This window comes from Rhinopithecus roxellana, chromosome 16 (assembly GCF_007565055.1).
Source record: "Rhinopithecus roxellana isolate Shanxi Qingling chromosome 16, ASM756505v1, whole genome shotgun sequence".
Lineage (NCBI taxonomy): Eukaryota > Metazoa > Chordata > Mammalia > Primates > Cercopithecidae > Rhinopithecus > Rhinopithecus roxellana.
The window spans coordinates 88,927,948-88,940,820 of NC_044564.1; the positions used below are offsets into that span (position 1 = coordinate 88,927,948).

Here is a 12,873-nt window from a genome sequence, read left to right on the forward strand (position 1 = left end):
TCTTATAAGATTGCCTCCTACTTCTGATGCCTGTCACAAGCCCCAGTTTGTTTAACCTGTGCTTCTGACTGACTGGCTATAAACTGGGGTTCCCACACCCCTCTCTTTGGATTTCATTAATTTGCTATAGTGGCTCACAGTACTCTAGGAAACACATTTACCAATTTATTATAAAGGCTGTTACCAAGGATGGAGATGAAGAGATACATAAGGGTGAGGTATGGTGGAAGAGGCACAGAGCATCCATGCTGACCCCAAGTGTGCCACCCTCCGGCAACCTCCATGTTTTCAGCTCTTTGAACCCTGACCTTCTGAGCTTTTATTAAGGCTTCATCACATGGCATGATTGACTAAACCACTGGCCATTGTTGATCAAGTTCACCTTCAACCCTCTCCCCTCCCCAGAAGCTGGATTTGGTGCTGAAAGTCCCAACACCGTAATCCTACCTTGGTCTTTCCAATGGCCAGCCCCCATCCTGAAGCTGCGTAGGGACTGACAGCTACTAGTCAACTTATTAACATATAAAAAGATATCACCTTGGAGATTCCAAGGATTTCAGGAATTGTATGCCAAGAAACAGGGACCAAGACCAAACATGTATTTCACAATATCCCAACAGTCAGTTCCCATTCCACTTTCACCCTAGTCCCCCTGGCAAACACTATATCTACTTTCTGTCCCTGTCAATTTGCCTCCTTGGGACATTTCATTTAAATACATACTGTCTGTTGTAATTTGCCGGTGTCCTTTCTTTCACATGGATTCACATTAGTCTTGGATAACTTGCTTTTAATCTGAAGAACCTCCTTTATATTTCTTATAAGCTGAGTCTGGTAGCAACAAATTCTCTGCTTTTTGTTTACCTGGGAATTCCTTTATTTCCCCTTCATTTTTGACAGATAATCTTGCTGCGTGTAAGATTCTTTATTGACAGTTTAATATTTAGCACTTTGAATATGTCATTCCTCTACTTTCTGGTCTCCATGTTTCTGATGAGAAGTAACGTATTAATCTTTTTGAGGTTTCTTTGTACACGAGGAATCATTTTTCTATTTGAGCATTTTTACTGTGATGTGTTTTAACATGGATCTATTTGTGTATATCCTACTTAGAGTTTGTTGAACTTCTTGGATGTGTGGATTGATGTTTTTCATCAGATTTGGGAAGCTTTGAGCCATTATTTCTAAAAGTTTTTTCCACTCCTCTCTAAACTCTCTTTCTGTTCACTTATGAGGTGTGTGTTGGTTCACTTCGTGGTATTCCACATTTCTGTGAGGCTCTGTCCATTTTTTATTTTCTGTGTTTTTCAGAGTGCATAATCTCTATCAGTCTATCTTCAGGTTCTCTAATTCTTCCTTCTGCCACTTCAAATCTTCTGTTGAGCTCCTCGAGTGAATTTTTCATTGTTTTTGTACTTTTTAACTTCTGAATTTCCATTTGCTTCCTTTTTATAATTCCCATCTCTTTATTGGTGTTTTCTGTCTGATGAAACAGTGTCATCATAGCTTCTTTTACTTCTTTAAACATGGGTTCCTTTAGGACTTTAAGCATATTTGTAACAGCTGCTTTGAAGGCTTTGGTATACCCGATGCCTGGCCCCTCCGCCGGAGGGTGTCTATTGACTGTGCTTTTCTCTGTGTATGGGTCATACTTTTTTCTTTCTTTTCCATGTCTCATACTTTTTGTTGAAAACTGGACATTTTAGGTAATATTTTTTAGCACCTCTAGATACTCTTCCCTCCCCAGGCTTGTTTTTGTTGTTATTTGCTTGTCTATTTGGTCAGAGACTTGGCTAGACTATCTTAGTGATGGACTAGTCTTTTTTTCTTCATAGTTTGAAGCCTCTGATGTGACTCCTAAGAGGGCATGGCCTTGGCCAGGCAAACACAGTCACCCTGAGAAGACAATGTTTTTTTTTAGCGGGGCACTCTTTCTCTCTTCCACGCATCTCTCTGTTATGTTGTCTCTCTCAGTTGTTAGCACACCAGCTGTTGGGTTCCACTAATTACCTGCTGATCACTCTGTTGTTTTTGACAAAGCCCTGGGTCGTCTGTTGCCCTACCATCTGATTTAATTAAGTTTGGGTGGTGGCCGTTTTTGAGGTCAGTCTTGAGGTTTGCTTATACTCCATGAGAGGGCTTAGTTGTCTCTTTCCTTGGTTCTCTCTGGCAAGCTTGTGTGACTACAGTTCAGCTTATTGCTCTCATGAAGCTATGAGGGTACTCGTTAATAACTGCTTAACCAAAGCCTCCATTGTTTTTGAAAGCATCCTAGGATTGAGCTTCCCCATGCTGTGTTTCAGGTAAAGATAGTTTTGTAGGGGGAAAGCTTCAGAATTCTCTGTTTTTAAGCCCTGCTTCTCCTTCTGGATGAAGTCTACTAGCCATGTCCCTGGAGCTTGAGGCAGGGACAACAGCCCACTTCTCTGAGTGATCCCCCTGCTTTGCAAGGTGAGCAGGAATAATAGCTTCTGGTCTTCTTGGCTTGCCTAAGTGTGGAATCTTTGACCTACAGATGGGGTGGAGCAGGGGCACTTGGGAGAAGCCAACCAGGGTGAGGAGGAAATCCATATGGGAGGGCAGACCAGCAGTGATGAAGCCTGAGCCAGATAACACCTGTGTGGGAGGGTGACCGGGCCCGGGGCGTTAGAACGTTCCCGGGCATCAGAACATGGGTCAGGTTGGGAGGGCTCCGTGTGGCAGGGTGACCCTACATGGAATATTGGAACATAGGCAGGATGAGGAGAGCATCTACCCAGGTGGGTGGCAACAGCAGCTTGGCATATGTGTAAAAGTCCAGATGCGACAAGAGAGGCATCCACATGGAGGAGGGAGCAGAGGCAGTGATGGGAGACTGGTTACATGTAGGGGGCTTGGTCACTTAGGTAAATATATTAAAGATTATGGTACCCAGGCTTCTCACAGAGTTATAATTATAGGTACAGTTGTGGAAAGGGTGGAAATTAGAGGAACTCCGTGGTGTTAGCTTGGAACTGGTAGTATCAGGGTAAACTCTTGGTTTTTCCATATGTATATATGCCTACATACGGAAGTAAATAGAGATGTAAAGTGTGGTAATGTGTGTGCTTATGCATAATATCCATATGCTTTAGCTCTGTCCACTGAGAGGGCTGGCAGCAGTAACACTCTAATGGCAATGAGCATACCTAACACACAGACATCGGTTTCTAGGTATCATTCTTTTTTTTTTTTTTTTTGAAACGGAGTCTCGCTCTGTCACCCAGGCTGGAGTGCAGTGGCCGGATCTCAGCTCACTGCAAGCTCCACCTCCCGGGTTGACGCCATTCTCCTGCCTCAGCCTCCCGAGTAGCTGGGACCACAGACGCCCGCCACCTCGCCCGGCTAGTTTTTTGTATTTTTTAGTAGAGACAGGGTTTCACCTGTGTTAGCCAGGATGGTCTCGAATCTCCTGACCTCGTGATCCGCCCGTCTCGGCCTCCCAAAGTGCTGGGATTACAGGCTTGAGCCACCGCGCCCGGCCGGTATCATTCTTTACTAGTGAATGCAAGGGCGTCTGAGTCTAATCCCGAAGAAACAGCTTGCCCAAATTGAGAGAGATTGCTACAAAGTAACTGGCCTATACTCTTCAAAAGTGTCAAGGTCATCAAAGTCGAGGAAAGACTGAGGAACTTGTTCTAGTGTGAAATAGGTGAAAGAAACAGGACAACTACATACAACATGTTCTTTTACTGTAAGGAACATTTTTGGAGTAATCAGTGAGGCTGAGGTCTGAGCAACAGAGGGCAGGTAGTAATATCTCAACCATAATTTTCTGATTTGGGGTAATTTTCAAGAATATCTTTATGGGAAATATACACTAAATTATTTGGCATAGTGGGGCAATATTTCTGCAAGTTATTGTAAAAAAATTCAAGGAAAAATATTCTTTTTTTTTTTTTTTGAGACAGTCTCGCTCTGTTGCCCAGACTAGAATGCAGTAGTGCAATCTCAGCTCACTGCAACCTCTGCCTTCTGGGTGCAAGCAATTCTTCTGCCTCAGCCTCCCAAGTAGCTGGGACTACAGACACACGCCACCACACCTAGCTCATTTTTGTATTTTTAGTAGAGACTGGGTTTTACCATGTTGGCCAGGTGGGTCTCTAACTCCTGACCTCAGGTGATCTGCCCTCCTCAGCCTCCCAAAGTGCTGGGGTTACAGGCATGAGCCACCATGCCCAGCCAAGGAAAAATATTATTTGTGCTCTTTTGTACCTTTTCTGTAAGTTTGGCATTGATTCAAAGTAAAAAAATAAAATATTCTAAAAAATGTATGGGCCAGGCATGGTGGCAGGCACCTGTCTTACTGACTACCAAAGAGGCTGAGGCAGGAGGATTGTTTGAGCCCAGGAATTCAAGGCTGCAGTGAGCTATGATCACGTCACTGCTCTCTAGCCTGTGTGACAGAACAAGGTGCTGTCTTAAAATTTTTTTTTTATTAAAACTAAAGTGTTCAATTGTGTTGTATGCTGCTGCACAGCCAAATAGAAGCTCTAAAGAGTCTACCTTGAGATAGATGATCAGAGACCATAGCAAGAGCGGTTAGATTTGAGAGTGGAGGCGGAGGCCAGAGCTGAGGAGGCTGAGGATGAAACCTGTGACACGTGGAGATGGCAGGTGTAGTCACCTTGGTTTGGAGGTTTAGCTATGAAGGGGAGAGAAGAAGGGCCCGCAGAAGAAGGGATATTATGGTGAAAGATCCGGAAACAATTACATATACCTGGGAATGTTTGAAAAACAGAAATAGGGAAAGTCTTGGATAAGTTCTATCTTCGGATATTTGAAAAGTTCTGTCTTTGGATATTTGAAAATCTTTCAAGACAAAGAGATGCTTTATTCTTTATTTTTAGTGGGAAGAACCAGAACCAATATTTATAGAATGGATTTTAACTCAGCACTAGAGAACATTTGAAGCCCAGCGTGGTGGCAGGCATCTGTAGTCCCAGCTACTCAAGAGGCTGAGGCAGGAGGAGCCCCTGAGCCCAAAAGTTTAAGTCCAGCCTAGACAACAAAGTGAGATCCCCATCTCTAAAGACGGAAAGAAAGAAAACATTTGAGCTGTCTAACAGTGGAATAGTCAGTTCCCTTGTGCAAAGTGAGCCTCTTGTCTCAAAAAGTGGAGAGCACGAGGCTGGAAATTCAGCTGTACAGCAAATTCCTGGAAGTGACTCCTCCGTGGACTTAAGAATGCGGATAGGTGGGCCTCCCACACCCACCAGGCACCCACTGCATTCTCAGCCTATTGTTCTATGACTTTAGGAAGTAATGAGCCCTTTCTGAAATCTTGACTATAGAAGGAAATTACCAGTTCTTGGTGTTCTAGATCTCACTTTTCAGTGTTTAACCTGCCCACTTGTAGAAATTAAGGAAGAAGAAAAAAAAAAAAAATAGAAATTAAGGAAGAAAAGACTCAGTACTCACTGGTACATTTTACTGGGTTTCTTTGTTGTGTTTATTGTGACTGACTTCATATTTGTCATGATCCGTATCTCATTTGGTTCCTTACATATTATTCTAAGTTTGGTTCTCGTGTCCAGAGGTGGGTACATTTCTCTTCATCTGCCACATCAATGCAAGGTATATTCACAACACCTCATTGTTGGGAACACTGAGCAAGCATGCAGAAAGGACTCCTTTCACCTTGCAGAATCCTGTTTGCATTAGGCTTGACTTCCTTAGACATTGACACAGGGTCACTGGCTGTACAGTAACTGGGGTCAGCTCAGTCATTTTGCGTTTACTTGAGGGCAACCCAGGTCTCAAGATTTCACCACAGAGATTATTCTTGAGGTGATCTATAAACCATCCCTTCCTTAGCTTGGTCTAAATAAGTCCTACCCCTACCCCTTATCTAATGAAATTAGTGTTCATTTTTAGTGTAGTTGAAAGCAGTTACTTTTGACTTTTCTCTGTAGATGTCCTCAGATACTGGTTCTCCAGGCCATGGACTTGTCTCTGCAAAGCTCACCACTCTTGTCTCTCAAGAGCTAAGTTAACATTCTGGAGTGCCACATACTCAGAAGCACAGACTTGCTCAGAAATATTCTTAGACTCCCTCTTACTCAGATAACAAATACGCAACTCCTTAGTTTGAGCATTTAGGGCCTCCTGCCAATAAGTTCATGTTCCTGTCATGCAGAGCTCTGTGCAACTGCTGTTTCTGTGTTGCCCTGAGGGTCCTGAGGGCCTTGCCTAGAATAATCCTCATGTAATTCCTCTGACAGGAAAGCTGTGCTTTCTTCCATGGCTGTATTCTAAATAACAAAGGCATAATACTACACATAGAGTAGGAATTTGAACACCAAACTGGAATTCTGTGTCATTGTCTTATTTGACAAAAGTGCACATTATTGGGGAGATGGGGGTGGCATTTTAAAGGGAGCTTGGTATAGCATTAGTAATCGTTAAAAGAAAAGAAAATAGCCTTATCTGTGGCAGTACAGTAGTTTGTTTCTGTGCACACACATCTGAAATACCATTTGTGTAGAGAGAGAGTGAGCAAGCAAGGGCACAGCGTGACATTAACAAGGGAGGAGGCGGACAATGAGTACATTAGCGGTTGTTGCACTTTCTGTTTTCTTTATATCCTTTATCTTCAAGTTGCAACCTCCCCCTCATCTGGTTCCTTTAAAAATGTGATACTTAGTGAGTTTTCTTTATATGCCTCTGCCAAGACATTATTGAAGCTTCTTTTTTCCTTCACTGCAACAAAAGGCAGAGAATGATGTTTTGAGTTTTTGAGAAGCATGGCTACTATAACTGTCCAACAGAGGCATAACTAAGAATAGGGTTTTCATATTCTGAAAATGAACACTTGAAGTTAAATGTCTTCTAATGATATATCAGTCTCTAAAAATATATTTTTTAATCCAAGTATTTCTTTAATAGTTTTACCAAGAAAAAATAGAAGTGGTTTTGGTTATGAAAAACTGGATGATATTTTGATAATGTTGTAAGGTATCCAGCATATCCCACTTTATTACAATTAACTTTTTTCTACACTATTCAAATGAGGAGAAAGGTAATTTTTTTCAAAATATCTAGAGACAGATTGTGAAAGGAATAACAGAATTTAAGCCTTTTAACATGTATTTAAAAGACAGTTTTTGCATCATGAAGACAGTTTTCTAAATTCATTACAATATTTTGGGGAGTAATTCTTTGAGTGGTTAGATATTTTAAGTGCATTTGAGAAACAAAATTTAGTAATCAATATATTTAAAATTTATATTATTCTTCCCTATATTTGAACAATTTGTCCAAAATGCAGTCTGTTCATATTGGATTTTGCCTGTTCAGATCTAAGTGGAAATCAGTAGTTTCTTTGTTCGTCGCCATGGAAACCAGTCAGCCAATCTGAATGGCTCTTAGATCATACAGAACGATGCAATGCTCCCTGCTCTCAGTGAAAGTTCCTCACTGAGTAAGTGGGGCTGACTCTTCCCTGCCTCTGGCTCTTGCCTCCCAGTGCCATGCAGGTGCAGGATGCAACCAGGCGGCCCTCAGCCGTGCACTTCCTCAGCTCCTTTCTCCAGGGCCGCCGGCACTCCACCTCAGACCCAGTACTGCGGCTGCAGCAGGCCCGGCGGGGCTCTGGCTTGGGCTCCGGCTCTGCCACGAAGCTTCTGTCCTCGTCCTCTCTCCAGGTGATGGTGGCTGTTTCCTCAGTCAACCATGCAGAGGGAAACCCAACTTTCCCCGAAAGAAAAAGTAAAGGTCTCTTTCTTCTTATAGATTGCCATACCTTTGTATGTAAGTTTGAGGAATGGGAATCGGCTGTGTTGTGCTTATACCTTTTTAAATATTGGAAGTTTATTCTACATTATACTTTTTGCTGTCTGTTATGCTAAGTATTTTAGTGAATATATAAGAGGATATAAAATGATCAATTTTTTTTTTTTATTAAAAATATAGGTTTGAACAAAACTCATTCTCTTGTAAAACATCTGCTTTTACAGTTTCTTCCTCCTAATTGCCGGTATGTGTCATTAAGAGATATATGTCACTTTGATGGGGAAACAGTTTTGTTTTCTTGACAAGATGAAGGCGATTTTGCACTGGCTTGTCATCTGCCATCCTGAGATAAAATGGAAGCTGTTTCCCATGTTACAATTTCATTTGGAGAGTGGAATTTTGAATTTTCCTTTCCTTACATGTTCTAGGAAATTTAGAGCGTCCAACACCAAAGTACACAAAAGTAGGAGAGCGCTTACGGCATGCCATTCCTGGACACATGGCGTGCTCCATGGCGTGTGGTGGTAGAGCTTGCAAGTATGAGAATCCAGCCCGCTGGAGTGAGCAGGAACAAGCCATTAAGGGGGTTTACTCATCCTGGTGAGTGATCCTGTTGGTCTTTCATAGCTCTGTCGGATACAGGAAAGAGGCTCTGTGTGAGCCAGGAGCCCTGAAGTGTGGGAGGAGCAGTATGGGACTTTGAAGTCAGGACCTCACTTTGCCAGTCAGGTCTGGCTTTGCCCTAGCTGTGTGTTCTTGGCCTATTGACCCTCAGTTTCTTTATCTGTAAGGTGGAAATAATAAAACCAAAACCATAGGGATTTTTTTAAGTAAGTGAAATGATATATATAAAGTGTATTAAGAAATGGATAATTAGATAGCACTTAAATTTCAGAAATGTTTAGAAATCATAAAACTGTTCAGCTATAAATTTGAGAAGATTATGAGATACATGTGGAATTTTTCAGTTTCATGCAAGTAAGCTTTAGCTTTTATGTTATTCCTATATTCTATATGAAAAGTCACATTTTCATACAAATACTCTTCAGTCTACCCTAATAAAAGTGGTACAAGTTGTCAGCTCGGTAGAAAACAGAAGATATTTGCTTTTTTTATGGTGTGTAAGTGCAATTAATATTGTTCTTTAATCATACTGCTTTTTAATAAACAGTAAACTAGTCAAATACACCTTTTTGATGTAACATCTGAAAAATTCTGATAAATCACATTTGAAGCATACTTAGAGGAATTCACTGTTAATTCTAATAGTGAATTATTTTATACATCAAGAACCCATTTTTAAATTAGATATTTTTCAACTGGCTTATCCACCTTACAACCTGTACTTTTTCATATTGGATTTGCTCAGTACATCTGTAGTGATATAGTCTGGGGTCCACTGTCATTATTGTTCGCCACAGGTCATATTCTGGTCCATCACGATCATACTAATAGTATGAAGAAGGAAACATTCATAGTCCGACAAGAAAATTTCTAATAATGTAGCTTAGGTCATTTGTGTATTTTTGCTTTATTGCTGACTAAATCCTGTGAGTCTTTTTCACCTGGGTCCCATGTTAAGCGACCTGCCTTCTTTCAGAGGGAAAGGTGTCATTTTGGATCCTGTCCTGCCAGTCTGTGTTATTCCCCTGAGATTCATATGACCCACAACTTCCAACAGACTTACCTTATATATCTCATCAGGCCACTGATGAGAAATTTGAACAGAACAGAGTGAAGCCAGAGCCCAGAGGCCTGACAAGAGTAATAGTCATTTATTGGGCATCTGCCCACTCATTCATTCAGTGAATATCCATTTGGCTGTAGGCCAGTCAGTGTGCTAGATGCTTTCATACTAATATCTTTTATTGTCGTAAAACTCTTGTGAGCTGTTAATGCCATTTTATCGATGAAAGAATTGAGTTCCAGAGAGACCAAGTAATTTGCCACCAAGCTAGAAAGTAGAAAAGCCAGCATTTGAAACCAAGCCCGACTGACTCTGGAACCCATATTTGTCGCCAAATTACAGTAACTCAGTATTTATTCATAACTGCATGTCAGGATTTGTGCCAAAGGCTTTACATCCACATCATACTGAATTCTCACACCAACCCTGTGAGACAGGCATTATTATCCCCATTTAATACCTTAGGTAACTAAGATTCAGATATTTGAATAACTAAAAATATCTCCCAGTCGTCCCTCCTCTTATAAGTCACTACCCATTGAGTAACAATCCAGACTGTTACCTTCGCCACCAGCTGGGTTTTCTCCATCATGTCCACTAGAATCTCTTGAGAGTCCTTGAAAATACTTTGCTGGAATCCACAAATAATTTATGTCCTGGAATTTTTTCCAGGGATTTAAGAAGCTGGAGTTTCTTAGCGCTCTAATCAGCCAAAATTGAAGCCAGATTTGTATAAGAATATTCTTACACGGGTACACCAAAATCTCAGAATTCACAACTAAAGAACTCATCTATGTAACCTGAAATCATCTGTACCCCAAAAACTATCAAAAATTTAAAAATTAACCTAAAGAGAAAAAAGCAAAGTATCTAACAGTGCCTTTACTACACTACCTTTTGCACAAAAAAAAGCAGAGAAATAAGAATAAATATTCATATTTGCTTGTGTTTGCAAAAAGAAACACTAAAATGATAACCATGAAGTTAATACCAATGACTACATATGGGGAACAAACTGAATGGAGTGCATGAAAACAGGTAAGAGCAAACATTTTAGTACATACTTTTGTGTATTGTTTTGATTTTATTGAACCATGAAACTGTATTACCTGTTCAAATAAAATGTATACACAAAAAAAGAATATTCTAACAGAGTTGTTGAAATCATAGAAAAAAATCATCGCTCAGGGCTGGAACATCTCTTTGGGCTGGAACTTCCTAGGTTTCAGCACATCTCACCAGTCCCTCCACCCATTTGCAGGGTCACTGATAATATACTGGCCATGGCCCGCCCATCCTCTGAGCTCCTGGAGAAGTACCACATCATTGATCAGTTCCTCAGGTAAATGCTGTATTGTCCATACATGAGTGAGGAAATTCATGTGTTTGTTCTTTCATTGCCTTTGTTTTCAAGTGAGAAAGTGCTTTCATTTTAACAATAGGCAGTGAAAGGTGTATTTCAAATGAGAAATTAAGATTTTGAGAGTAATTAATAATGTTAATTAATGCCAAAAAAGGTTATTTTTTTAAAATGCTAGTTCCCAACATGACTGACTGCCCTTTTTCCTTTAAGCCATGGCATAAAAACAATAATCAACCTCCAGCGCCCTGGTGAGCATGCTAGCTGTGGGAACCCTCTGGAACAAGAAAGTGGCTTCACATACCTTCCTGAGGCTTTCATGCAGGCTGGCAGTAAGTTCCTCCCACCCTCCTCTCATGAATTATCAAGGGCAGCACTCAGAGACTTTTCTCTGCTGGGTTCTTAAATTTAAAAGGTGATGGAAATAAATACCTCCTGCATAGTAGTAAGGATCAGAAATAAATACCTCCTGCATAGTAGTAAGGATCAGAAAAAAATGAGCTACCATTCTCTTTGGTATTGCTGTTGAAAGTATAGGATTTCTTTGTTCCTGTAAGAGAGATGTTGGGAGGAGACCCTGTAGTAATAATGATTAACATTTAGTTAATGCCAGCCACTATTATCTCATTTAACCCTTAAAGCAGTTGTGTAACAAAGTTGTTGTTATTTCTATTTTACACATGAAGCCACATGGGGCTTAGAGAATTACCTACTTGCCTAAGATCACACAGCTTAGAAATGGTAGTCAGGTTTGGAACCTGGACATGCTCCAGGTTTACTGCTGTCCAGCCCTGCTCCCAAAATGATGCCCAGGAATTCTACTTCTAACAATTTCAAAGCCACCTCAATCACAGGAGCTTTGGGATGAAATACACTCAACATGTGTCCTTCAAACCAGGCTGGAAAGGATAAACAATCTTGGAACTTGTTTTTAAGACGCTTATTTACACTGGATAGAAAACCTATATATACTGTCTTAAGCTATTTATCAGTCATTAAGACACATTTCCCTGCTTAAACAAGAGTGTATGCTTTCCTTCCATAGCTGAGTAACTATAGCATGAATCACTGACTTTATTAATTTGCAATTCTACTTCACCATAATTCTTTCTGGCTAAGTTTCTGCAGGAAATGTCTTCAGTAATATAAAATATGCTTTGTGAGTAAATGTTGACAGTAAAGTTACTGGGAATGTAAAATCCCTCTTATTTTATGCAGTGTATGCACTGAGATCTACATGCCTCAGTGTAGATCTGCGTACTTTTCATTAGTGTATGTACTTTCGTTCATTTCCTGTATGTTGATTTTCTTTTCCTTTTCTTTTTTCTTAGTTTATTTCTACAATTTCGGATGGAAGGATTATGGTGTAGCATCTCTTACTACTATCCTAGATATGGTGAAGGTGATGACATTTGCCTTACAGGAAGGAAAAGTAGCTATCCATTGTCATGCAGGGCTTGGTCGAACAGGTAAGTCCTAAGAGGTGGTTTATTGCCTTGTAGGCATATTTAAACATAAAAGGAATAAGATTTCCTAATTTGAGGATAGATGTTTCTCAGAATCCTACCAAAGCTTTGGAGTCAGGTGGAAGAAGAGAGTAAGTTCTTGTGTTCTGTACCACTGTAGGGTGTCTATAGTTAAAATCATATATAGTTTCAAATAGCTAGAAGGAGGATATTGAATGTTCCCAGCACAAATAGATGATAAATGTTGGGGATTATGCATATACTAAATACACTGATCTGATCGCTATACATCTTATGTATTAAAACATCACTATATACCCCATAGATATGTATAATTATTATGTCAACTTTAAAAATTAAATCAAAAATAATTTTAAGGTATTTGAAATACTGTAAACAGGTAGTTACAATGACCATATGTATGTCATTTTAAAGTCTTTAGCAACAATGTGAGTTGGAGAAACTGCAATTTGAGAGAAGTAATTTGCTACATTTAGTAAGTGCCAGGGCCAAGCTTTAAATCCGTGGTTGTCTGACTCCAGAGTTCATGTGCTTTCCATTTTTGAAGGTATAAGGATTTTGTTTGTGAAGAAGAGTCTGTCTGTGCC

At 40.3% G+C, this 12,873-nt stretch overlaps 1 protein-coding gene across 2 annotated transcripts in view; it reads left to right on the forward strand.

Moving 5' to 3' along the window:
- Positions 1-12,873, forward strand: part of PTPDC1 (protein tyrosine phosphatase domain containing 1) — a 102,151-nt gene that overhangs the window by 56,861 nt on the left and 32,417 nt on the right. For both annotated transcript variants that reach the window (XM_030919773.1, XM_010375126.1), the window contains exons 3-6: positions 8,181-8,352; positions 10,701-10,781; positions 11,013-11,131; positions 12,131-12,268. In XM_030919773.1, coding sequence (XP_030775633.1) covers positions 8,181-8,352; positions 10,701-10,781; positions 11,013-11,131; positions 12,131-12,268 — 510 coding nt within the window. The remainder of the gene's footprint in view (positions 1-8,180; positions 8,353-10,700; positions 10,782-11,012; positions 11,132-12,130; positions 12,269-12,873) is intronic.